Here is a 26,718-nt window from a genome sequence, read left to right on the forward strand (position 1 = left end):
AATCAGATCACGAGTCTGCGTACCAGGCCCAGCTAGAAGGGCTTACGTCATTGGACGTGCGCGTTCGGTGATTGGATTAGCACCTGCTCGAGGGAGGTGTTGCTGCATTTTGATCCAAAATGGCCGAAGGAGAAGACGTTGATCTGGTTGCAGGACGACTTTCCAAACAACTTTCAAGACGGACCTTCCACTGGATTTACCAATTGAAGTTGTTTGACCAAGGCAGCAAGGAAACATCAGAGCACGGCTGGACACTTAAAAGCTACGGTGCGTTTAAAAACGTTTGGGGACACTTGCTTAGATCTGCGGCTCTGTGAACAGGCACTACATTGGTGAGTAAATGAATTTTATTTTACATTTCTTATTTTTTTTCGTTAGTATTAATGGTCACGAAATAAAATGACAAAGATGGCAAAAATGTATCAAATAAATTAGCTCACCTGCAATTTATAATGGCGCTTTGTAGTCAGCTTTGTGCACTAAAATTCATTTCAGCTGCTCAACATTTTCAGTTATTTGCTGTGGCATAGCCTATTCTCAAAATGCAAATGATCTGTTAATTTTATTTTCAAAGAATAGTTTGTTTTGTTATTGTGTGGTTGCTGTCTTATATGAAACCGCGACATTGCGCAATTTATTGGACAGACTTATGACTTATGATCACACAGCGTAATTTGGGTGGCATTTTATTTAGTATTTTTGAAATCTTTTTATTTTTGACCATATCTGTAAATTTAGTTTCCTGCTCTTAATTGTGAATGCATACTTGATGGTTGGTTTCGAATGCTCCTGAAATGAAGTGCTGCCTGACGAGCTTATATTGTGTTAATGTAGTGTGTGACGTCACTGAAGGCCTAAGGTTGAAATGCACGAAAGAAAATGTGTGTCTTTTGCTTCAATACTACCCCCCTCCCCTTGTATTACGTTTATACTTTGTGTTTTTTTTAAATCATTACTTTTATACTTAAGTAAAAAGCTGGAGTTGATACTTCTACTCGAGTAACATCAATACTCTTGACACCTCTGATGGGAGTTTTCATGCACAGCGTCAACTGCTCTTGCTTAAAAATGTATTTATTTCATAAATATAACCGCATTTTCATACACATTAGCAGTAAGACAGTATAACAAGAGGAATGACAGACAACAGACATCAGCCGACAGGAGTGAAAGTCCAAATGATTCCCCCGTTAACCTCCGTGCTGAGCCACATCAGCCGCGTGCTGATGCACAACACACGAGATCGGTTCACATTTTTCATTTTGGCCGGCTTTTTGAATAATTTAGGACTGCATAATCGCCACTCGTTCCAAATCAAATTGAAAAAAGGGACTATCTCCCAAGTGACGTGAACATTTTGATTTCAGACCTAAGTCACGGAGCAGTTCTGCGTCAGGGACACAGCTAGCGGATCCCACTTAGAACATTTGGAAACGCAAACTTAACATCGACAGCATTCATATAATAGAAAAACCGTTTTCAGTTAGGTGCCAATATACTTGTACGAAGATATCATGGCTTCATGAGACGCCGCAGATGTATGACATGATTTTGTTTGGTCGGGGGTGGGGGCGGAGGGGCGGATCGCATGGCTGAGAAATCATCTCCCAGAAATAGCTTTCGATTCTCAGGTGAAGACTAATCAGCCTCTAGTTCTCCTTGATGATGGGAAAAACCTAGACCGTATTGTTTGCGCGTTTGGTTTAGTTCAACCTGAGGTGAGAAGGTCCGACAACCCATCAAACGACGGATTCCCGTTTTGCCAACAATTGACTGGAAACGTTGAGAAAGGGGACGGACCAAGCAGCGACAGAAGTGGCTTTCCGACCGTTAACGTCATGGTCAGTAAACCGGGTCGGGACCGATGGACTATAACGGAGTGCTGACTTCAAAACAAAACAAAAACAAAAGACATGATTAATGAATACACAAAATCACACATCAGACGTTCTCAATCCTGAACTTCCTTTGACATTGTTTTCAAGTGACGCGATGCGTGGCGGCAGATGACGGGTTGGGGTCGAACCGTTCCGATGGAGGGGAGACTCCGGCCGGGTTTTTAGGGCCATGACATTTGAGTAGCCTCCTGAATAAATCATCCCTTCAACGAATTTAAGATTTTCCTGAACCATTTTCATATTGAACCATGAAGGACTGACAGACAAGTGACTTCAAATAGCAGCGACGACGGAATTTTTGTTAGGCTTGAAAGAACGACAGATTGACAAAGGCGGCCGGGCGTCTCGGGCCGCTGGAGAAGGACGGGCCGGCAAAATGAACTGACGCGCCCCGGACCAGGAAAGGCTCTCCCATGGAGGATCTTGGAAAAAATAACATGTCACGTCACGTCCAAAAGCACAAATACAAAAAATGAAAGGGAAGCGTGACTGAAGAAATGAACGAGATGACTTGTAGACACGAAAACGGCGTTTGAAAGGGAGACGGAAACATTCGTCGGTCAAGAGTCGGCGTGCGTCAGTCGGGACGAGCCGAGGCGTCTGCCCGTTCGCTATCGATCGCCATCGATCGGACATATCGGAAGGGAAGGATGTGGAGCATCCCGGCCTCGGACGGACGGACAGACGCCTTTTTGTCGCCAGGCTGAGTGACAAAGGCAAAAAACAACACCCCCCCCGAAAAAAACCTCGACAGCCACCATCTTCCTGGAAAAAAAAAATGGCTTCCACAACACACTTTTGAGGTCGGGAGAAATCGAGACGAGAAAGCCGCACAAGCGCGTGCGCGGGCAGGCACAAAAAGAACGCAGTTCTTTGGTATCGAGGCGAAAGGAATCAGCCGGCGGCTGCTGGATGCTACGGGCTGGGGGGCGGGCGGGCGGGGGGGCGTTTACTCCATTTCGTAAACGTGAAAGTGCAGATCGCCGCCCGGATGGTGGCGGCAAAGGTCATCGGGAGTTTGGGCGCTGCTCACGCCGCAGCGTGGTTTGGGAGTGCCGATGGAAGACCTTTTTGGGCGTTGAGTCCGGAGCTTCAGGCCACGTGGACGTCTGGCAGTTCCTTAGTCAGCTCGTGACGCATGCTACTACGAAAAACAGACCCCCCCCCCCCCAACTAGCTCGCATGTGACGCGATATGCCGTCCGCAAATGAGCTTCATGCGTTGCCGAGGACCTTCGACTGTTCAGGTCCACAAGTGTCCTTTGGTTTCATGAGCGGCTCCAGCTGAGTCCGCAGTGGACTTCCACCCAAGTAAGCTTTGAAGACGGGGCGAAGGGGTTGTGGGTGGTGGGGGGTAGGGGGGGTTGAGGGGGGGAGTTCAGCTCAGCAACGGGAGACCTCGATGGGAGACAGCGTCAGGACACTGCGATCATTGGAGTAGAAGTTGTCCGCGTCGGTCCAAGCCCTGAAACGAGGCAGCAGTACCTGAGGGTTAGGGCGGTCATGTCTTGGGGTGGGGGGGGGGAGCAAAAAAAAAAAAAAAGGGGGCGGGCCAACGGCTGCCAAATCGCTTTGTTCAATTTTGGAACCCCGACCAAGCAGGATGGAGCGATGGAAAAAGTGCAATGGGATTTGGAAATAGGATGGGGGGGGGGGGGTGAGAAGCAGTGTAGCCTCATTCCAAATATGGACGCACCGACGGACTTCCTGATGTCAGGTGGACCGAAATCGACAGCTCAGTCGAAATAAACGCATGCAAGATTTTTTACAAGGTACACTTGAGTCACGTTGTGGCCTTTAGGTGGCGACGGCAAACAATTTTCAATTTCCTTTGGGTTATATTGACATACCCCCCCCCCCCCCCCCCCCCCCCACTGACGGCTGTAACTCGGCTTGTGATGGAAATGAGGCCATGACTGCGTGTGACGGTGACGTGACATTTACAAAGGGCCAAGAGGTGGGACGCAAATTCGTGCCTCGTCTCTTCCAGCTTTGTCGCCTGGAGTCAAGTCAGCTGTTGGCGGCCTTTGTTTGTGGGGGGGGGGCACTGACTGCATCTAGGTTTGTTTTGGGGGGGCCGGCGAGATGGGAAGGAGGCGAAGAGAAGGAAGGGTCCGTTGAGAGAAAACCCGGCGTGAGGCTTTGTTGGTTTCGATGAGGCCAAACTACGGCTTGGGGGCCATTTGCGGCACTGAAAATGACATTTAATTTGGGCCAGAAGGTTAGCTAAAAAGGAGGCAGAGTCTGAAGGGAGGGTGTCAGAAAAAAAGAGGTGCCATTTCTGTTCTGGAGAGCTTTTCGCTATCAATACAAATGAATGATGAAAAGGCAACTTTTAAAACAAAATGTTTTAAACCCCCCTCGGTTTAGAACACGCGAAGCCTGCATTCTGTTCACCTTTCAAGTCGCCGCTTAGGCTTGATGACTAAGTTTGAAGAATCCACTCCAACGCAAAGGGGGGGGGGGCAGGGGGGGGGGGCTAAGCTTTTGTCGCCGAAGGAATTAGACGATGTACTTTCCGCTAATATAAAACGATGGCCCAAAGAGATGATCTCGTTGAAATGGCACGCGAACCATTTTCGCGATAATTGAAGTTTTCCAGGGTTAATGAGATTATTACTCGGGACACGGACTGGCGTAATTACGAAGCGCGTCGACAATTGTAATTATGTGCACACGCTGAAGGGGGAGGCCCCACGACGAGCTCCGTGGCGAATGGGTGCGATCTGAGCCAGGAGCAACGGCTGTGGAGTTTTTTTTGTGGGGGGGGGGGGGGGGGGGGGTTGGTCCCGCAATGCACCTTCTTCTCGTGCACTCACAAAATCTGCAAAGGACTCACCAAAAGAACACGGACACAAGTGTGTCTCCATCTAACCCGGGGGGGGGGGGGTCGTCCAAACTTTTTCGTCGGAGGGCCGCATTGAGAAAATTGGGAGGGATGAAAGGGGGGGGGCACTTTGCAATTCTTCAACTTTTTCAAGAAAGCAATCAGGTCTTGTTTGTATTGTCTCGTTATTTTCATCGGCTTTCTGTACAAGGCGTTCAGGAAAATAGCTAGCTAGTAACGCCAAACGGCTAGCACATGGCCAGCACATGGACAAAAGTTACATTGGGATTAAGAGTGAGCCCTGTGGCATGCCCGTCTATCACGACGGCTCTCTCGGTTGTGCTGAGCTGGTGAGGATCGTGCCAACCTCGCCTTTCGGATGAAAGTCTGCTTGCGATTTTTCCTGCGGCCATGGCACGATGCTTTCGGTTTGGCCGCAGTTGATCGCAGTAAACGCTCGCGAAGGTAACGACGTGACTAACGTTCGAAACCGAAGAAGGTTTCCGCTCTCCCCCACCTGCTGCCGCGACCGGATGCGTCGTCGCAGTGGTTGCTGGCGCTTGGCCAGCGTCCGCTCATTTGCTCCAGGTGGCGGGCCAGCCGGGAGCAGCCGCTCTGCCCGTGTTGGTAGCAGCACAGGGACTCCACGCAGCTGAGGGCCTTGGCCTGGGGCGATGACAAAGACTTTTTTTCGGGACGCGGCGTGCCGTGGGGGGGGGGAGACAAAGGGAAGAGAAAGAGGAGACCTCATTAGCCACGCAAACAAAGCCGCCGTCGTACTCAAAAGTGAAGACGCCATGTTGGCAAAAACGGAAGGTTCAACATTCAACGCATGCCACCAAATGGGACGGAAACGTCCAAATGAAAGAAACGCAAATTTAGAAGCGAGTCATGACAAGAAAACCTTACAATTGAGGAAAGTTGCTGCATCCTGACACATCCTGACCCCCGCCGCCCCCGCCCCCCTCAGAGAGTGCAAATCTTTTGCCACTCTGTACACTGAAATGACCTCCTTGCAGAGTAAACCCGACAACTCAGATTTTTGTCCCTGCTCGTTTGGGGTTGCGTTTCAAAGGACCGCGAGCAAGAAAATACCCCCCCCCCCCCCCCCCGTGCTAAATCCCTTCGCGGACGAATCTGTACAATTTTTGAAACAGGTCGATCGTTGGACATCTGCGGAGCACAAACTGCGGCACAAGCCACAAATGTGTCGTTGAAATTCCAATTTTGTGAATTTTGCTTCACTGACTGCGGTCGTCTTCATCGTTGACGTTGATCGATTGCGTTAGCGCTAATTTGCCGAGTCATTTGATTGATCTGGGAGACGGCAATCGATCCTCAAGTGTCAATGTGGTGGGTTTGTAGGTCACTTAAGATCGCAAAAAAATAAAATAAAATCAAGTCAAAGTCGACAATGCATCATTCGAGACTGAACATGCGCGAGAATACAGGCAGCAAGGTCAGGTGGTTCAAGGAAAACATGACAGGAAGATGTCAGCATGCCGAGCACATTCTCCGTCAAATCGACTGAAGAATGGCGGACTGGGGGGGGGGCAGGCGCGGGAAACTTGTGGCCAAGTTTAGGGTCGAGCTGGGGGCCAACGGTGGAGGTGGGCGAGGGCTTTCGGAGCCGCAAGGATACGTCAAAAGGTGGGGGTGGGGATGAAAAAATGAGGCAGCGAGGTGGGGGGGGGGGGGGGCAGGCAGACCGACCGTCATGTGGCTTCGGGGCAATGACGGTAACAGTGCAATGGGAGAGTCGGACGTTACTACCTAGGGGGGTGTCAAGGGTCTGGGCTGAGGGCGGGGCGGCGGGCGGGCGGGGGGGGGGGGGGGGGGAGGATAAGCAGCTAGCAGGTGCCAATTGTCCTCCCCTGGGCGCCGACGGGCCTTAACAGAGTCAGATTGTGGGCCGACTCGACCCTCGTCCTTTTCCATCTGAAGGGACACAAAGATGCGCACGGTGAGCGCTGCCCCCCGCTGGTGGATCGAGCGGCTTGCGGCTCGGCCGCCGCCTCAAACGCAATACACGCAAAGCCAAACATAAAAAAAAAAGAAAGAAAGAAAAGAAAAGAAAAGCGACGACTAAGGTCAGCCGGTGTGGGGGGGGGGGGGGGGTCGATAAATTGCAATCCCTTGCCTTTAAAAAGTCTTGAAGCCCTACGAAATGTCGAATTGCAAATGGGGTGGCTAGATACGGGGTTTCATTTCTAACGGCACGACTACTTAACGCATGAAAAAATATTTTAACTGCGAGTGTGTGTGAGTGACAGAGGAAGATCTGATAATGTTGTTCGTAGTCTTCAAATTATTTTTAAATGTGACAGACTCTGTACCAAATTATTAAGCATGCAGTATTGACAGAGAATGAGATTTTTTGATCATCAATAATTACATTCCCTTGATATTCATTTTGCGCCAAGCTGACAGCGGGAATGGCAAAATGAATCGAAACGCGCGGCAGCTTTGCGAAAACAAAGATCTCAACCTGTCATAGATTGTCAACACGGAGAGCATTCAACAAATTTGCGCTCAAAACAAATCGTGCGCATCATCGGGCCCCTCGGTTGAGCTTCGGTTTCAGAATGCTCTCCATAGGGTTGAGGTCGGGGGGATGGTATGTTGCAGAGGTCATTCGGGAAACCCGAAGGGGCTCGAAACGGAGCCCTGGGGAACCGCAGTGACGTGTCGATCGACGGGAGGGCGTTTCGCCGCGTCTCATCGGCGTCACGCGACTTCATTTCAACGTGTACGCCGTGAAAAGTAAACTAGCCTAATCATGCAGAAAAGTGGAAAGAACGTTCGCTTAATTTGGCTCATCTGAGAAATGAGCAAACCCCCCAGAGTGATACTGATTTAGACGCACGGTCGGAAAAACAAAACAAACAAAAAAAAAAAAAGTCAGAAAACGCTCGTTTGTCTGAAATCCACCCATCCAAAATAACTTGGAACACAGTATATTTCAAAGTCGGGATGGGGGGGCCGACTCCGTCTCGTGTTCGCTACCTAATTTTGCCCAGCGGGTTCTTGGCTCTGGAGAGAGGTTGAAGAGCGATGAAGTCGTCACCTATTGCCACACAGTTGGAATACATCTACGCCAAAGCATACAGAGAGGTTAGACCTTCAGAAAACCACACACACACGAGGACAACAAAGGTTAGAGCACACACAGAAAAGATTGGAGACAGCCACCCCCCCCCGACAAAATGCCAGACGTTGGTCAACTTTGTTTGTTTGCGCGTGCCACCTTTTGTGATGACCTAACGATGGAAATATAAAATCTGAGAGTATTTTCCTTCTCGCTCTCCTCTCATTTTTCTTCCTCTGACCCCCCCCCCCCCACGCCCCCCCGGTCTTATTTTAAGCTCGGTCTGCATGATTAAGCGGTCGGTTCGCACAAGCGGAAAGGGTCATGACAGCAAGTGTAGCAAGCGCCGTGAGGAGTCTGTGCCCTCCGGACGGAAGCCGAAATGTACTGGCGCAAAACACAATTCATGCAAATGTTCGGTGCGCCTTCCGAGTCAAAGGGGGGGGGGCGAGAGGGTGTGCGTGAAAAGCGGAAACTACGGGGGTGTACAGTCGAGCGGTGCACGACCCAGCAATTTTCTTCCGCTTATCCGGGGGCGGCGGCTTTAGCGGCACTTCCATTTCCCCAGCCACTTAGTTCAAATTTTCTGAGGGGGGGGGGGGACCCCCGAACTGTTTGTAGGCCGACCGTCAGATGTCAAGGGACTTTTCCATGACGGGTTCGAGAACACCAAACGGTTTCAGGGTAGAACTGGAACCCGTGGAGGTGTCCAGAAGGCTTCCTCATCAGATGCCCGAGCCACCTCGATTGGCTTCTCTCAATGCGGAGGAGCAGCGGCTCGACGAGGAGCCGCTCCCGGATGACCGACCGAGCTTCTCACCCTCTCTCTTCGGGAGAGCTCGGACACCCCTGCGGAAGAAATTCATTTTGGCCACTTGCATCCGTCCGTGATCAGTGATGACCCTGCACCGATTCGCCTGTCAATCTCCCGTTCATGAACAAGATCCCAACATACTTGAACTCCTCCACTAGGTGGCAGGATTTCACGCCATGCTTTTTGCAGTCCCGCACTGTCCAAATGTGTGTGCAGAGGCGTGTTGACCAAGACATCCTCCCAGAACCTTGAATAACTCCGGGCGGATCTCATCCACCCCCGGAGCCGAGTCCCTGTGGTGCTTTTGAACCACCTTGTTGACCTCACCCCCGTCCTCCCCCGGGAGGGAGGAGAGCGAGACTGCCTCAAGAGACCCAAGACTCTACTTTCCCATGGGAAGGTGGAACTGAGGCGATCTTTGACATCCCCTCCCCATCGACTCACAACATCCCGAGTCGCGGCCAGCAGTGCCGAGTGTTAAGAATGCGCAGCTCCCCCCCCCCCCCGACTATGTGATTTTTGGTGAGATTCTGCCAGACGTGTGCTCTGTCAATGACTCATTTGACAAGAAGATTGACCAACCCCCCCCCCCCCAACTCCTTTTGCCGCCCCTTCTACCTGACTCTTCTGTGTGCCGGTGGGCCGCAGATGTCGGTAGAAGACCTTCTTCACCACGTCGGGAAATAGGCACGTGACGACAATGATGATGATGGCGAACCAGGCCGAGCCGCTGGACAGCAGTTGCACAAAGACAAAATACATGTCCTGCGTGTGGAGGAACGGCCTGTGGGAGTAAAACGGAGAAGAGGAAGCGCACTCGTTCGCAAATTGTGTGTGAGGGGGAACAACGGGAACAAAAACAAATGGTGACAAAAAGGTTCTCGGCTGACGATGATTCGGTACATTTCTTACCAGATGATTCCTCCGTAGAAGAGAGAGAAGATGAAGTAGAAGGCAATTGAGCCCCACGTCACAAAATGGTTCATCCATGTCCAGAAGTGAGTCTCCAATGCCAGCTGTTTTTAGTTGGAGCAGACGGGGGCGATAAAGGTGTGAAACGTTCACAAACAATGTTTTGAGGATTTGACAAGGAAAAAAAAAAACAAAAAAACCCATTGCATCAGCCAAAGTGCACGTACGCATGCGCAAAATAGCACTTGAATTGAAGAGCAAACATTTTTGAATGGTTTACCTTTAACGTGACAGTGATGACCATGACCGTGAAGACCAACGTCCCAAAAGTCCAATTGCCAAACATCTGTCGGTGACAGAAAAATTGACAAAGAAAATGAGTCCCTTTTCTCTCCAGTTTACAAAATGTGATCATTATTTTCCTGCTACAACATAAATCATCATTCGAGTTACGCGTCTTAACGCTTGAACTCGTCGTCATTGCTCAGACCATGCAGCAGTTTTTCTCTTGAGGAAGAGACGTTGACCCAAAAGTTAATTCGAAATGTACAGTAAATGCAGCTTTTCTGCGAGTTGTTCATCCCTTTTATAATCCGCTCGGATGCGGGCTAGCCGGAGCTTATCTGAGCCGCCTTCGGGCAGCGGGCAGGGGACACCCTGAACCGGTTGCCCGCCAATCGCAGGGCACACACAGACCAACAACCATCGGCGCTCACAATCACACCTCGGGACAATTGCGAATGTTCCATTATACCTGCCATGCGTGATTTTTGGAATGTGGAAGGAAAGCGGAATACCCGGAGAAAAGCCACGCGGGCACGGGGGAGAACATGCAAACTCCACACGGGAAGGCCGGAATCGAACCCTCAACCTCTGCACTGGGAGGCTGACGTGCTAATCGGTCGCCCAAACGTGACAGTTGGCTAAAATAATTTCCAGCGTCTGGAAACAAAATGATCACCCATGTAAAAAAATAAAATAATAATAAAAATAAATAAAAACGGTGTCGTTCCTAATTGAGCGCCGCCCGCCACGCAGAAAAGCTTTCAAATTGTAGGGCCGATGCTTACCAGCTGCCTGTTAGCTCGCAAGATCTGAAAACATGCACGGCATGAAGCCAGGAGGCCGATGAAAGATGACAAGAGAAGATAAGTGAGAAAAGTCAGCAAGAGTTAGGATGACACAAATTGCAAAGCCAGGCAAGATGAAAAACAGATTCTCAAATCCAAAAACCAGAGACGGGTTATAAAACTCAAAACAAATTCAACCCGCGGAAACGCTTGCCATTAGGGAGCGCGACACATCGGGAAATCGAGAAGCGGAGACCCGGAAGGGAAAAGCTCATCGCATTCGTGCCGGGTGGGAGTTCGGCGATTCTACTTTTGAGATCTGACAAAAAAACACGAGCAAAGAAAAAGAAAAAAAAAAACGTGTCACAGGCACGCACCTGCCCGTTGCCCATCAGCGTGGTGTCTTCACCCATCAGCGTGTAGGAGCCAAAGAAAAAGACAAAAGCGTGACAGAAGCCCAAGGCCGTCCAGTAGAGGAACGTCCGGAAAGATAGCAGAGCGTTCCTGCTGATGTCTCTGTAAAGAAAACACAGGCAGAAAACGCATTTTCAACTCTTCTATATATCAAGCTGTGTGGGTTGAGGGGTGGGGGGTGTGGGGGGGTGTCCCATGTGGAGTTACCTGTACAGGACCGGTTTAGTCTGCAGGACGTGTGGATGAACAAGCTGTTCAAAGAGACTGTAGACCAGGATGGGCAGTGAGGTAAAGCAGATGTTGTACAGCGTCAGATAAACGCTGTCGTACAGGGTCTGCAACACAGTCGGCAGAGGCCGTTCAAAATCATTTGGGCGCATTCTCAACAGCTTGCTCGCGTGTCAAACTGGGAGGGGGGAGGGTTGAGATAAATGAGTGAATGCGGACAAGCCGTTCCCCCCTGCCCCTTTCTTATTTTGAGGCGCGTTCGAGAATGTTTATTGTCATCTCATCTTCCAAGCCGCTTGATCCTCACTAGGGTCGCGGGGGGTGCTGGAGCCTATCCCAGCTGTCTTCGGGCAGTAGGCGGGGGACACCCTGAATCGGTTGCCAGCCAATCGCAGGGCACACAGAAACGAACAACCATTCACACTCACACTCACACCTAGGGACAATTTAGAGTGTTCAATCAGCCTGCCATGCATATTTTTTGGAATGTGGGAGGAAACCGGAGCACCCGTAGAAAACCCACACAGGCCCGGGGAGAACATGCAAACTCCACACGGGGAGGCCGGAGCTGGAATCGAACCCGGTACCTCTGCACTGTGAGGCCGACGTGCTAACCACTGGACTACCGGGCCGCCTAATGTTTATTGTGCTGACCCCAAAAGTCAAAATCCAAAATGGCCGCACTGACAAAAAATAAACTTCAAGTTGTCGCGAACCGAGTCACCACTTCGGCTCTTGCGCAATACGGAAATGAAAAAAAAAATAAAAATAAACATGCGGTCAATAATCAAGGGCACAAAACCGAACTTACTTGCTGTGAAAACAGGCAGAAGAACTGGTATAAAAACTGGGGTGTGATAAAACACACATTCTGCAAAAGAAAGAAGTGCAACGTTGCAATTCAATCATCTGAAAAAACTTTTTTTTGGGGGGGGCGATGATCAACACTTTGGACTCACCGCACCTTATAGAAAAAGTATTGCACGAGTGTGGCGATTCGAATGTAGTAGAAGTGACCGTGGACCAGCAGTAGTTTTGCCAGAAATCGAAATCTGGCAATTGCATAGTCGCTGTTTCTCACGGCCTGGCGACCTTCCTTTCCCATAATGCCTGCGGCGACAGAACAGAGCCGTCAGGGCGCCGCTTCCCTCACTGGGAAAGGCCAAGAGTTGAAAAAAGGCGTGACGACCCCCCCACCCCCACCCCAGGGCGCGCTTGTTTACCGATGCCAACGTGGGCTTCTTGAATCATGCTGACGTCGTTGGCTCCGTCCCCGACGGCCAAAGTGATCGGTTTCTCTGGGGAGCTTTTTAAAAGACGCACCACCTGGACAAAAACAAAAAGAAAATAGCACTTTTTTATTTATTATTATTATTATTATTTTTTATTTTTTTGCACTGGATCTTAAACAGTTCAAACAAAAATATTGAATATTAAATTAAGCAAGGGCGGCCCGTTAGTCCAGTGGTTAGCACGTGGGCTTCACAGTGCAGAGGTACCGGGTTGGATTCCAGCTCCGGCCTCCCTGTGTGGAGTTTGCATGTTCTCCCCGGGCCTGCGTGGGTTTTCTCCGGGTGCTCCGGTTTCCTCCCACATTCCAAAAACATGCGTGGCAGGCTGATTGAACACTCTAAATTGTTGGTGTGAGTGCGAATGGTTGTTCGTTTCTGTGTGCCCTGCGATTGGCTGGCAACCGGTTCAGGGTGTCCCCCGCCTACTGCCCGGAGACAGCTGGGATCGGCTCCAGCACCCCCCGCGACCCGAGTGAGGATCAAGCGGCTCGGAAAATGACTGAATGAATTAAATTAAGCAAGAACGTGTTGATTTACTGAAAGTAGCAGATGCAAATGCAAAAAAAAAAATAAAACAATCAACGATCCTCAGAGTCAAAGATAACGATCATTAATGTCGCTTACCTTGGCCTTCTGCAGGGGGGCCATGCGGCAGCACAGCACCGCCGAGCAGTTTTTGCAAACTTCCATAAAGAGCTTTTCATGTTCCCTCAAAGCCAAAGATAAACTGGCTCCATCCACCACCAGTCCGTGCTGGATGACGTGGTCCTCTTTGATCCTAGGAACCCACGTTAGCAAAGCTCAAACAAGCAGTTGGGAGTCAAAATTGGACCCCCCCCCCCCCCCCGCGCGTTTCATTTCGCGGCAGACAAAGTCACCTTCGAGCCAGCCTGCGCAGCTGCTCGGCGCACTCGTTGTCCGAGCGTTGCTGCAGCAGCTCCAGGACGTTCATGGTTCGGTGGAAGTGACCGCAGGAGAGGCTGACGCTGACCGCCGTCTCGTGTTTGTCGCCCGTCAGCACCCACACTTTGATTCCCGCCAGGCGCAGGGACTCGATGGTCTCCTGAACTTTGTCTTGGAGCCTGGCGACACATAAGATCACAACTTTCGGTTCGGAAATGCGCGGAATAGCCTGACCACCGGTTAGAGCTCAGGGGGGCGGGGCCAAGTCTGGTCCTCGAGAGCCGCTCCTTTGAGATGCGTCAATTTGTTCAGCTGATGAGAAATCCGTACTTGTCTTCCACCCCCGTGGCTCCGAGGACTCGCAGGTTTTTCTCGACGTAGCCGAAGGCCTGCTGGAGTCTCTCTTCCCTCTGCTGCAGCGCCGTGCGGGCGCTGTTCAAATGCTTGTCCACCTCGATATACTCCTGCGGACTGAAGTGGCGACACGCGACCACCAGGGTCCGTAATCCTCTCTGCAGCGGGGATGCGGAAAAGGAAAAAAAAAAAAAAAATTGGGAGGGGCGAATAGACTTTGTCAATAGACTAGATCGATTGTGACAATCGTCACAAGAAACATCCCGTGACTCACCAAGGCAAACTCATCGACGTGAATTCTCGTCTTTTCGATCTCCCCGCTGGTGGCGAAAGGAAGGACGGCCGACTCTGCTCCCTTGGTGAACAGCACTTTGCCACCTCCAGGTTGAATCAAAGCAAAAAGTTAGGAACTCAACATTCCGCATAAAATAAAGAGATTACGCGTCATCATCCTCATCCCTACGTTCAAACATCAAAGAAAAAATAATAATAACAATCGATATTTCCTCCAATTTCCATCGATTACTTGGAAAATATCTTGACTTTTGTTTCTCGGCATGGACGTCGTTTCAACAATGGAAAAACCGCCGGTACCTGAAGGGCTCTCGAGTATGACGCTCATCCGTCTGCGGTTGGCATCAAACTCTAACACGTGGAGCAGCTTATATCTGAAAGTGTAAGAAGAAGAAGAATCACTCATTTGCAGAGGTCAAGGTCAAACAACATAACTTCCAAAAAAGTGTCCACCCCTTCAACTTCAATGTGCACGACTAAAATGGGGGGGAAAAAAACGTGTCATTTGCTTCCCACTTCGCAATGATCCGCCACTTTACGTCCATTGATTTGTTATTTAAAGCAGCTCATCGTCGGGCAACGTCCAACCAACGTTCTGAATTAATCCGGTCACCAAACGTGACAACCTACTTCTCTGCTTTGCCCAACGTTTTGATTTCCATCGTGTCGCCTCTGATCCCGGTAAAGGTCACGCCGATCCTAAGGATGCAAAACAAGCAAACGCCGTCTGTTAGAAATTGTGTGGTTCCCCCCCCAGCCAAGATTTTACTTTACCTCTTCGCTGCCTCCACTAAAGCTTTCTCATCTGGTGAGGCAGCGTAATATTCCATTTCGTTGGCGGAAAATCCGTTGACGTGGGAGAATGGATCTCCTGCGCCAGAGAGGCAGTCTGGCTGGTCGTAGCTGATCTGGACTGTGTGACACAATGACACCGCTTTGAGAAATAGCAATTCCTCTCCAACCTAAAGGGGGAGGGGGGGGGGGAGAAAAATACAATGTGTATATTTGTATTTGAAATTCAAGACACGCACGCCCTATGTAGAGTCGAGTCGCTCTTACCAAGTTTGGCGTCGAGCCATCCGGCGAATCGTCAGTTCGACCCTCCGGCACAAGTTTGCCGTTCACTTCCTGATACTTGATCCCATTGATGGAACACTCCCGGAATTGCATTTCATTTTCTGTTAAGGTGCCCGTCTTATCGGTAAACACATATTCCACCTGTCAAAAACACAAAACGGCAGGTTCACATACCTTCTGTGTGGCGAAAAAAAAAAAAAAAGTCCGACAATTCAGCAAGTAAACCGACCGATCAACAACACAAAATGAAAGACACCGTTCGCGCTCACAGAAACATATTTTAGCTTTGGCTAATTCATTTCTAAATTATATTTCGCCTTTATTTACAATTACATACATTTTAGTCCGTATGTTTCATACCTGGCCGAGTTCTTCATTGAGGTCTGAGGTGTTGACCTGAGCTTTCTGGTCACTCTCCTCATGGTACAGGTCTAAATCCCAGCCTATGAAAAAGGAACCAAGGAACTTCTGCATCTCCACAGTAACATAGAGTGAGATGGGAATGATGAAATTGTAGAGAACCAGGAATGCCAAGAAGTCTGAGATGAATTTCAAAATCTGTGGGGACGTAAATGGGGACAACTTGTGTTCCATTGAGTGGGTAAAAAAAAAAAAAGAAGGCAGTCAGCGGTTAAGAGCGGAAGAATTAGAATGAACGGTTGTAAAAGCATTCGATTTATTCAATGACGGTAAACGTCTGACTTGCATTGGAACAACAACAAAAAATGGCGTTCGTTTGATGATTTCGCGGAATAAATATGCATGCGACAAATGAAACGCATGCATATTTACTCATTTATTACTCATCGAAAACAATCACACGGCGCACACATCCGAAAATCGGATCGTAAGTGAACGCGGCAGGCAAAAAGGTTATTCATGCTTTTAAAAAATAAAGAAATTAAAAAAGAAGGTGAGGAGACGCCAAATATATCTCATTCGATGTCATATTTGTAGCGAGCGGATCATCTGCTCAACTGACAAAAGGACATTTGGACAATTTACCGGGCTGCTGTTTTTCTCTTGATCGGTCTTTTGGTTGTAGAAGGGCTCGTCCCATTTGTCCTCAGCCTGCCAGGCGTATTTCAGAATGGTGCTGAGGACGGCCTCCACCAGCAGGATGACCAGGTAGATGATTAGGAAGGTATTCATTGATCTGATACGGGAAAATGTATTTAACAAACACGTACCTGACGAATACTTCTCTAGGATAACATGCATTTTTTTTCCCCGTTGAAAAATTTAAATCAAGCATGTCCAAAGTCCGGCCCGCGGGCCAAATCCGGCCCGCGGTCGAATTTCATCCGGCCCTCGGCCCCCGTCATAAAATCAGTGCCGTCTGGCCCGCAGGTTGGGCGCAATGGAACACGTGTTGCATTGACTGAGGTCTCGTAGACTGGTGAGTGATGTTTCATGGAGTACTGCTTCCCTCTAGTGGCTAAATGAGTAATAGCATTCACTAAATGAGTAATAGCATTTAGACACTAGAGGGCATCACTCACGAGTTAACAAGACATCACTCCGTGTTTATATTGACTGATATGTCATATTTCAAATGATCCTTGCAGTTGTGGATATGTGTATTGCTTGTTCATTTCCCTGTTGTTCGAGTCAAAGGTTTTGTGACTATTGAAAAGTCATGGTGATACATTTTACGTTTCAAATCAATCAATTTGCACTCAGGAGACTTCTGTTTAAGAAAAAGTCAAGTGAATAAGCAGTTGCATGTGATATACCTGTTTCAAATGAACCAAAAGACATTCTTAAGATTGTTGAAATTAAAATAAAAATGGAAATGTGAAACAGACTGGCTTACTAAAATTTGTTGAACAATATTGTTGTTCAATGTAAAGAATGTCAGCCAAGGTCGGCCCCCGACATTTTACCACATAAAATCTGGCCCCCTTGGCAAAAAGTTTGGACACCCCTGATTTAAATCATTCAAAACCGAGGGGGGAGTATAAGACACAAGTACACATGGACTGACCGATTTTCGTATGGACATTTATCAGTTCCTAGTCATTGTGGAAAAGGTCTACCTTCATTCCAATATGCCATTTAATGTCCCGCGTTCCCGATCAATATACAACGCAAATGCACCGAAACGGAATGGGGCTAATTTGACAACGAAAATGCTCACTTCTCCACTGCAGAGCGTTTCTGAGACTTGCATTTATAGTTGAGGGCCATTTTGGACTCCATCCCCGTATAAACTGCGACACCTGCAGTAAAACACACCAGAGATGAAATGTATTACGTAAGGACAATGTGAGATTGCTCGTGAAGCGAATAGTGAGTGTGGCTAAATGCCAGAGAGTGTGTTTAGTGACTTAACACTGTTTGTGTGAAGTATTAGCGCACACGTGTTGGCCCACGCGTGAAGCTAATATGTTGTAATATTCATTCATTCATCTTCAGAGCCGCTTGATCCTCACTAGGGTCGCGGATCCCAGCCGTCTCCGGGCAGTAGGCGGGGGACACCCTGAATCGGTTGCCAGCCAATCGCTGGGCACACATAGACGAACAACCATCCACGCTCACACTCACACCTAGGGACAATTTAGAGTGTTCAATCAGCCTGCCACGCATGTTTTTGGAATGTGGGAGGAAACTGGAGCACCCGGAGAAAACCCACGCCGGCCCGGGGAGAACATGCAAACTCCACACAGGGAGGCCGGAGCTGGAATCGAACCCGGTACCTCTGCACTGTGAAGCCCACGTGCTAACCACCGGACTACCGGGCCGCCTATGTTGTAATATGTTGAAGCTAATACGTCCGTTTGTGCTAGCATGCTATTCAGGCTAGCATGCCGGCTAATACGATTGATGAGTCTCATAAGAAGTTGGTTTGTCGATGTTGAATAATTGAAGGACTGAAAGCGGTTGTCAGGGTGATCCTCTTCGTTTTTTTTAATGATTTGCTGCCGTCGGCTAGCGTCATCTACATGTAATAACCTCCCTTTTGGGGACGTCAATTACGAACTGATTGGCTATGTACAGCAGGGCACTCTTTCCCCCTTCAACTGGCAAATAGCAAGGGTACACTGTCAGTAATTTAGTTCATCCGTATCAAATCTGGCGGCCCGGTAGTCCAGTGGTTAGCACGTCGGCTTCACAGTGCAGAGGTACCGGGTTCGATTCCAGCTCCGGCCTCCCTGTGTGGAGTTTGCATGTTCTCCCCGGGCCTGCGTGGGTTTTTTCCGGGTACTCCGGTTTCCTCCCACATTCCAAAAATATGCATGGGAAACTGATTGAACACTCTGATTTGTCCCAGGGTGTGAGTGTGAGCGTGGATGGTTGTTCGTCTCTGTGTGCCCTGCGATTGGCTGACAACCGATTCAGGGTGTCCCCCGCCTACTGCCCGGACACAGCTGGGATAGGCTCCAGCACCCCCCCCCGTATCAAATCTTTGACTCACCGAATATCTCTTTGGTATTTTTCAACCTGGCCCCTCGTAGCAGCAAGTTTTCCGGACCTAGTGGTCTGACATACAGCGGAAGCAACGTCCCGCAGTGTTAATTAACACAAAGATGGACGTGTAGACATGTTGTTGTCATTAGGAAAGAAATAGTCATTTAAAAATGTGATTGAAAAACAAAATCCCGAGCAGTCACACTAAAATGAATGAAAAATCTCACCTGACAACGTCCTCCCCGTGCTGAGTCACTGTTATTCGACCAACAAACCTGCGAAGGATGATGCCTTTGAGCAAGGGTTGACTTGGGAAGATTTGGGACAGAATCCTTTTGTGCGTTCAATTACCTGTAGAGGTCAGCTTCCGGTTGCTGACACTCGACGACAGCCTGCAAGGTCTCCAGTCGGGACACCGACTGACAGACTGCCGTCTCTGCTACCGAGAAGTGCGTCTGCAAACACGGGCGCACAAAATCTGGGTCGAGTTGAGAATATTTTGGGAAAGGCGAGCCAACGTGTGATTCAAGTTCCAAGTTAAAACACGGCGCTGAGCTATCAAGGGAGGAATTTCATCTATTTGTATCTTGCCACATGCGGGTCCAAAGGAAACATGAAAATGTGTCAAAAATATACAGTATATGGTAGATCAGGGGTCTCCAACGTGGTGCCCGCGAGCACCAGGTAGCCCGTGAGGACCACACCAGTAGCCCGCCAGTGCTAGGATTGTGATTTGCTCGTAGAAATTATGATTTAAAAATGCAAACATGGGCAGTATTATAGATTCTATAGCTACCTATTTAGCTATCTAACTAGCTAGCTACAGTATACATCTAGCTAGCTAATGTTCTAATATTATTAAATGTAATTTGTACAAATGTTATTTTAGACGTGTATCAATTTAGTAGCCCTTCACACAATCAGTACACATGAAGTAGCTCTCACTCTCAAAAAGTTTGGTGACCCCTGTGGTAGATGTTTACCAGAATGGAGGGCTTTTTTTTAACAAGAACCCCCAAAAAAGCTCACTTTTATGCAATTGCCACACTTTGGCACAACGGAGAATACGGAACGCAACCACAATCAATAGTCGACAGCCGATGAATCATTTTCTCACACAATCCCGCTTCCCCGCATACCAGCGGCGTCTTCACACACCTTGAGATTGGTCTCTCCATCGAGGCTGGCGGTGGTAATGTGACAGGTGCCCTCCGAACGGTCCGATGACAGCAACACCAGATCGGCCGGAAAGGTCTCATCTTTAGCGACGCGTACGATATCCCCCACCTGCGCAAACAGCCCAGAAAACACACACATTGGCACCTACGCGCATGGACGCTGTACTCCCGAGTGCAGGCGTTAGATCAAGGGGTGCCCAACTGATGGCCCGGGGGCCATTTGTGGCTCCCAATCCATTTCTCTATGGCCCGCGACATGACAAAATAATTTATACAATACTAAAAAAATTGAAATTTGACACAGGCCATGTGATTTCGACAAAAATTCCTGGCCTGTTTACAATGCTCCTTGCCAACATTTTCGGAGGTGAGCCGTTTCCCTTTTATACCCGGATGTTCTTGGATCTTGTCTGGACCAGGCTTCCGCTGCGGACAACGAACACGGGGGCGCCGTTCACCTCGTTGTCGGCCTTGTGTCTCAGCCAGTCCTCGTAGCCCTGTCAAGGCATCATATCAGATTTTTGCAACAGATCCAATAGTTCCAGCGAGCTAGCGCACAAACGACAACAAGCGACACGGCGAAAGGGAAGCCACGAGGCAGAAGTTGTCACCTGTTTGATAGCCGTTACCGTGATGACAAAGAAAAGGGGCAGACCGCTCGTGACGGGGGAAGTCGGCGTGTCAATCATTAACTGGAAAGACAAAGAGAGTAAACATGCTCAAAAAAATAAATTATTCATTCTCATGACTGGTGCGTTTCGCCGGTAAAACGAGACAAACTGCCTCGCGTTTGTAATTTGCATTTTTTCATAGCAAAGAGGGTCTGAGGAGATGTGGAAAAATGACACACGCTGCCACTTTAGATAAAAGAGGAACGTGCCGCACGCTGACATCAACCATCGACGAGACAAATGCACCGTTTTGAATCTTTTCTTGGCCATAATCCAAATTATTTTGGTGAAGCGGCCGTTCTCTTTTTTTTGCCCAATAAGCAAATGTGTTACGGTCCACACATTCATCAATCGACAAATGACCTCGATGGTGTCAGAATATCAATGCCATGTTTGTGTGTTATGTCATCTCTGTTTCAAGATAAATAATGGCCACAAAAAAAAAATTAAATTGAACCCCGTGTGAATTCAAGGCAGATAAAAAAAAAATAGCATTGCATCCGTGATCCGATGTCAATTGGCCTCGGGCTGGAAAGCCGCCACGATACTCGGCTCGACGCAACGGCGTGGATCGAGTTATCCGTCCCTGCCCATTTTTTTTTTAAATAAAAAAATTGGAAGATTTGTCTTTCCACACCGTCAAGATACAAAAGGGGCCTTTTTACTCCGTGCGGCAAATATGACCTAAGCTTCACTGACAAGTCGAGTGGGTGAAAATAGCCTTTTAGAAATCGTCGAGTCCATCGCTGGGTCTTCACGACATAACTGAGGAGCGCTCTGACAACTCGTGAGCCAAATCTCACTCGAGCCGGCGGAGCTTTGTGATGTGTTCACGCTTAAGGGCGCTTGTAAAGCTCCATTTTTTTACTTAATGTGAGGGTGCAGCATTTTTTTTTGGGGGGGGGTAATCTCCTACCGGTGCCCCCACGGGCTGCTGATTCATTCACTCACACTCCTCTGCGCAAACAAGATGCATGTTTTTTAGAAGGGTGGGGTGAATGTGCGCACGTTTACCTGTACGAGGAAGATGATGAGAAAGTAAAAGTTGGCTATCCTTCTGAACTGCTCGAACAGATTCTTGGGGACAAAATTCCAAATGGTGTACTGCAATAGAAGGAGACAAATACTTAGCGGCGCAGCAACAAAGTTAGAAGGAAAAGGACTTCCCTCCCTTTTGACGTGCTTTTGGCACTCAGAAGTCACATTCGGGTAAAACGATAACGTCAGGCAAATGATTAGCCCGCTAACAAGTTCAAGTCAACCTAAGATGGCTGCTCAACTCTTAACGCATGCGATCAGTCTCCCGCGCGGGTGCCTCATCGTCTACAGAACATTTTCACCCTCCCCAGAACAGCGCCCGCGAGAAAAGAGGACCAAACTTGGCATCTCTCGTTATCGGCGACCGATTCTAACGTCTACGTTAGACACAATCGGGACAACGACAAGAGAGCGGCCGTCCGACTGTTACTATTGAAGCAATCCGTACCTTTGATGATATGATTCGGTTGTCGGCAAAACGTTGAGGTATGTAGTGACCGCGCTGCGGGAAGCGGTTTGCGACATAAACCGTCCTGGTGTCGCTTTGGTGGGGCGGGTCGAAGCCCTGGAGGTGGAGGGGGTAGAAGGGGAAATGGAGAGCGGAGGAAAAGATGAGCCCAAAAACTTGTCAAAAGACATGAACAGGAACATTTCTGAATCACAGTTGTCATTTCCTGAGGACCCAAATTTAGGACCCCCCCCCAAAAAAAAAAACAAATAGCCCAACAGCCATAGTTCGGACACCCCTGATGTACACATTCACGCGCACATGTTAAATCCTTCCAAAGGTGTGGCTTGAAAAATATATAAAGATCAGAAAACTGGCAAAATTGTCCATAACATGCAAAAAAAAATTTTACGACACAGAGGTTTTCTTACAGTCTTAAATAATACAGTATAAAGATTTTAACATGACAATCAGTGACAATTCTGGTCTTGTATGATGAATATTCAGGGCTAGTCATGGCCGAGGAGCCGCCGCCGCCGCCGTCAAAGGCGCAACGTTGCTCATACATAGCTTCATAACACTGCTTTTCAGCCGAGCCGTTTGTTATCTTTGCCACAGGATGTTGTTTCAGCCCGTTAAGTATGTCCATTTGTCTTTTGCTGAGAGGTCAAATTAGGTTGGAAACGGTGACCCCTTCCCAAGCAAAACAGTCCGTCACTGGTCACACACTAACGTATTGGCACTGAAAGCGAAGAGTCGACATCGACCGGGTTTGACAGAAATAGGAAACTGCAACCGAGCCATTATTTCAAACGTCAGGTGCCTGCCGGGAAGTGAGAAGTGCAAACCGAAAAAAAACCACATCTGGTGAAATGACTGCTGAGTCACTCTTGAACAGAGCTACGAGGACTAAAGTTCTCCATCAAGACCCATCAATATGATGGCAAGAGTCCAACGACGCTCGATACCAAGTTACAAAGTGTTTAATATTTGCTAATAAGTGCCATTTTAACAAGCGCCTGAGTCTGTTATACTTACATTTGGTTTCTTGTTCTACAACTTAATGCCAGTGTTTAAATATTCTTGAGAATCAAATGTTAATTTGCTCCTGTTACGATGGCTTACCATAGTTTCAGGAGCATAAAAAAAACCAACAACGATATAATCATTTATCGTGATAGTTTCTGTGAAAATATATCATCCTGAAAATGGGTTACGGGGACAGATATCGAGTGTAAATAGCTGCGGATGATAAGATAAGAACGATTGACTTCTTGAGTGTTGAGGACGGATTTGTTCGAAAGTCCTCGCCAACCGTCTGACACGAAGCACCTGGAGCACCAGAAGCTTTGATAAAATTAGCGGTCCTGTGATTCAAATCAATTATTTTATGATAACCACGTTTTAGTAATTCATTCACCAGTCAATAGTTACTTTAAAAAGACAGGTATCCATGTATCTATAACAAAGTAATACAGATATATACAGTACAAAACCGTAACTTTTGCGCTGTTACGACAAATGAAAAAAATGGTTAGCTAGTACGAAGTTAGTCTCGAGCCCTGCCACACAGATGAGAACAAAGCTCGCGAGAGGAAGTCGAACGTTCTTTGCTTCCCATGAATGCGCAAAGTCACACATAAAATATTCGTTTGAAAAAAAAAGACAGTTTAGGATGGAAATTATGCGTTAACCCGAGCAGTCAACGCCCGCAAATATGTAGCAAGTCATAGCACAAAACCACAGAAGAGACCAGAGTATTGTATTGTAAGAGTTGTAACGCTACGCGGTAATTATCGGTATTGAACACGAAAGAAGAGGATGAGCTGGCTTCTCGGCGCGAGGGCGAATCGTACAAAACGCCAACGGAGCCAAACCAACTTCAAACTGACTTCGCACAAGTTGAGCAAATGAAAGCAGCCGCTCTGCCAGTGCGTCTCAACTTAATGCCAGTCGGAAGTCAACTCAACGCCAACACCCGACTGTCTATTTGACTACATTGTCTTCTCGTTTTCACCAACTTGACGTTTGCTAGCTGGTTGGATTATATGGAATCGACGTTTTTTTTTTGGACACATCATCCAAAAGAGCTATCTGGCAAAGCTAGCTAAACAAATTACCCAACTAAAGTTCGTCCACATTTTTCTTGGCTACCGTCACCCGTCATTTAAGTGACATGTCTCAAATGCAGTGAACACGTTGCGGAATAACTCCTACCAGCTGCTGTCGTATCCATCGGAGCATCCTTGCGAGAAAAAAAAAGACGTCCCGAGTAGCCGCAACCAGCCACTAGCCAGCACTAGCAACTAGCTCCTCCGCGGCGAAAAGCGTCCCGCAACATCAACGTTTCCCCCCCAAAAGGCAACTCCTCCTCGCGATCGCATTACGCGACACATTCACACTGCGTCGTAGTGCAAAAGATTACAAGCGGCTCGTCCCATTTTGCGATGAGATTCGGCCAAAATGCTCCGCAGTCAAAGAGCCACAGACGACTGAGCACACCAAGTCCCAGCAAAGCTACGCTACATCTCTTCTGTTGGCTTGTCTTTCTACAGGAGCGCGCCGCGCGGCTGCTGTTTCCACTTGCAAGCTTCAGCGCCGTCCAAGGCACTCCAGGCAGCTTTGCAGCGACCCCTGTCGGTCGACAGAAAAAATACATTAGTTTCTTTATTTGTCTGTGGTTTTAAAATTGCGTGTGCGTGTACGTACGCGTGGGAGCTATTATTATATTGCTTTTCCGTAAAGCACTTTGAGCTCCTTTGTTGTATGAAAAGTTGAAAGTTAATTCATTGATTGAAACCGGTTTCGTCAGTAAGGCCCCTCCGGAGGGGGGGGAATATCCGGGTGGCTTCTTCCAATCTGTTGCATCGTTGTCGTTCATTCTCCATGTTCGTGTGACATCACGTTGCTGCTTTTACATAGTTTTTCCGGCCCTGCCTGAAAAGTTGTATCAGAATAAGAAAACCTTTATTTGTCTCACGATGGAGAGATTCCCAATTTACAGCAGCAAAGTTATGAAAGGAAGAACAAAAAGTATCGGAGCTGCTGTAAAGGCAGCCGCTCTTGGCAGCGCCATCTTGGTGTCATAATAACATAACAGCAAAGTAATACAACGCGGCACATAAGACACAGTCATTCAATCTTAACCTATTTCTGCATTCTCTTTGTTGTTTGAAGCAGTTCTAGGTGAAGGAGGTGAGGATCAAAGTTGTCTTTTCGAAAGCAAACAAGAAGTTTATAGAGAGGTCAAGACTATAATCGGTCATGATGGGATACGATGTGTGTGTGTTCTACACGTGAATCGGATTTTTCCGCGTTTTACCACAAATTTTGTGTAATAACTTATTCCTTCTGCCTTACAAGCACTGGTGTCAAACATGCACAATTCACATATTTGCAAACGTCAACCAAGTTTCAGCTACATTCAATAGCCGCAATTATTTTGCGTATTGTGTGTGTGTGTGTGCGGGGGGGATTCCCTCTCCACTTTAAGTTGATGCAGAAGCAGCATCTTTACAGGCCAGATTGACTGCGCAAATCCTGTGCTTAATCCGCTATCTGCCTGTGTTGGGATGCGAGTCCTAAAATCAGCAGTTACTCGCACGTGACTGCCGTTTGCTAATCTCTGTTGCGCTGATTTACATAACCCACGTAAAACCACGACGGGTGCGACATCTGTGACTCTTGACAGGATAAAATGGACATCTACAGGACCATATTGACAAGCGTTTGAACTCTCCAACGGGGTCAATAATCTTACTTTGAATTTTTCTTGTCAGGAATAGGCTGATACTGTCGTGTGCTCACGTTGCAGTGACTGCCTTGTTGAAATTCTGCTGTGCGCTTTGAAAGCACGTGCATGTCTGTCAGAGAAATGGATGGCAAGTTCCCAAGTCATGCCTGGCTGCATTCCCAGAGTTGTATTCCAAAACGATGCCGTCATTTTACGAGTACTCGTTAAGGGCTGTCACCAAACGCAATTATTCATGACATTGTGTGGGAATAAAATAAAACCCTATTTTTTAAAATGACAGAAAATTGCTTTGCAAAAAGAAAAAAGATGTTTGCTAATTCTCATGCAGCTTGGTGACTTATTTTGACCCATTAGATTGGCTTTCAAAATTGGATTTGGACGGGCTGTTTTGGTTGCCATTTTAACTTTGTTTTTGTGTACAAAAGTTGAGGTGAAGCAAATGCAAGTCATCGTTGGTGGTTGGCGGGCAACACCGCAGACTGGATGCAGTGCGAGGCGTTCAAAGTCCGCTCAGGGCCCAGCTCCACAAGACGGGTGGGTTGTCCGCTGGAAAAGCGTTGCCAAACATGTCATGTCAGAAAGTTTCTTCTTCTTCTTCTTCTTCAAAAAAATGTTGCTCCTTAAATTAGCATTATTTTTTTGAGCTACGGGTACTTTGCTAACCTTGAGTGATCTCAAGGTTAGCAAAGTACCTGTAGCTCAAAAAATTTATGCTAATCCTGCCGTTGACCATTCACCTGCATCACAATCCCCCACTGGCTGCAAGAAAAAATACTCCCAGACACGGTGCAATTATTTGTATACGTATTTAACCGTAAGTTATGCATATTAATTCATCAATACATCACCATATTGTGCATATTAGCATGAATTTAAAAAACACTGCTTACATTCTGAGTTCCATTCATGCATCTCCATTTGCACTCATTGGCGATTTCCATGACCGACCCACTTAGAACAATGTTGGTCGGAGATACCCGTTGCATTAAAAAAAAAATATATATACTGTATATATATATATTGTGAATGCGAGTGTCCACGGCTGTGT

General features: G+C 47.9%; 1 protein-coding gene across 1 annotated transcript; it reads right to left on the minus strand.

Annotated features, from left to right (window-relative positions):
* Window positions 1-1,058: 1,058 nt before the first annotated feature.
* Window positions 1,059-24,529, minus strand: LOC127605335 (phospholipid-transporting ATPase IF-like). Its single transcript, XM_052072743.1, is given in 30 exon segments — window positions 1,059-3,362; window positions 5,242-5,408; window positions 9,245-9,410; window positions 9,539-9,642; window positions 9,819-9,884; window positions 10,986-11,124; window positions 11,230-11,357; window positions 12,062-12,121; window positions 12,215-12,360; window positions 12,474-12,576; window positions 13,167-13,320; window positions 13,421-13,624; window positions 13,776-13,957; window positions 14,074-14,177; window positions 14,394-14,467; window positions 14,724-14,792; window positions 14,868-15,055; window positions 15,057-15,311; window positions 15,531-15,728; window positions 16,176-16,326; window positions 17,311-17,392; window positions 18,589-18,653; window positions 18,809-18,856; window positions 18,933-19,036; window positions 19,740-19,868; window positions 20,149-20,256; window positions 20,371-20,451; window positions 21,445-21,534; window positions 21,917-22,033; window positions 24,134-24,529. Coding segments are annotated over 30 exon segments (3,591 nt in total). The 5' UTR covers window positions 24,161-24,529; the 3' UTR covers window positions 1,059-3,280.
* Window positions 24,530-26,718: the final 2,189 nt, after the last annotated feature.

The sequence above is a fragment of the Hippocampus zosterae genome, chromosome 8, assembly GCF_025434085.1.
Source record: "Hippocampus zosterae strain Florida chromosome 8, ASM2543408v3, whole genome shotgun sequence".
Taxonomy (NCBI): domain Eukaryota; kingdom Metazoa; phylum Chordata; class Actinopteri; order Syngnathiformes; family Syngnathidae; genus Hippocampus; species Hippocampus zosterae.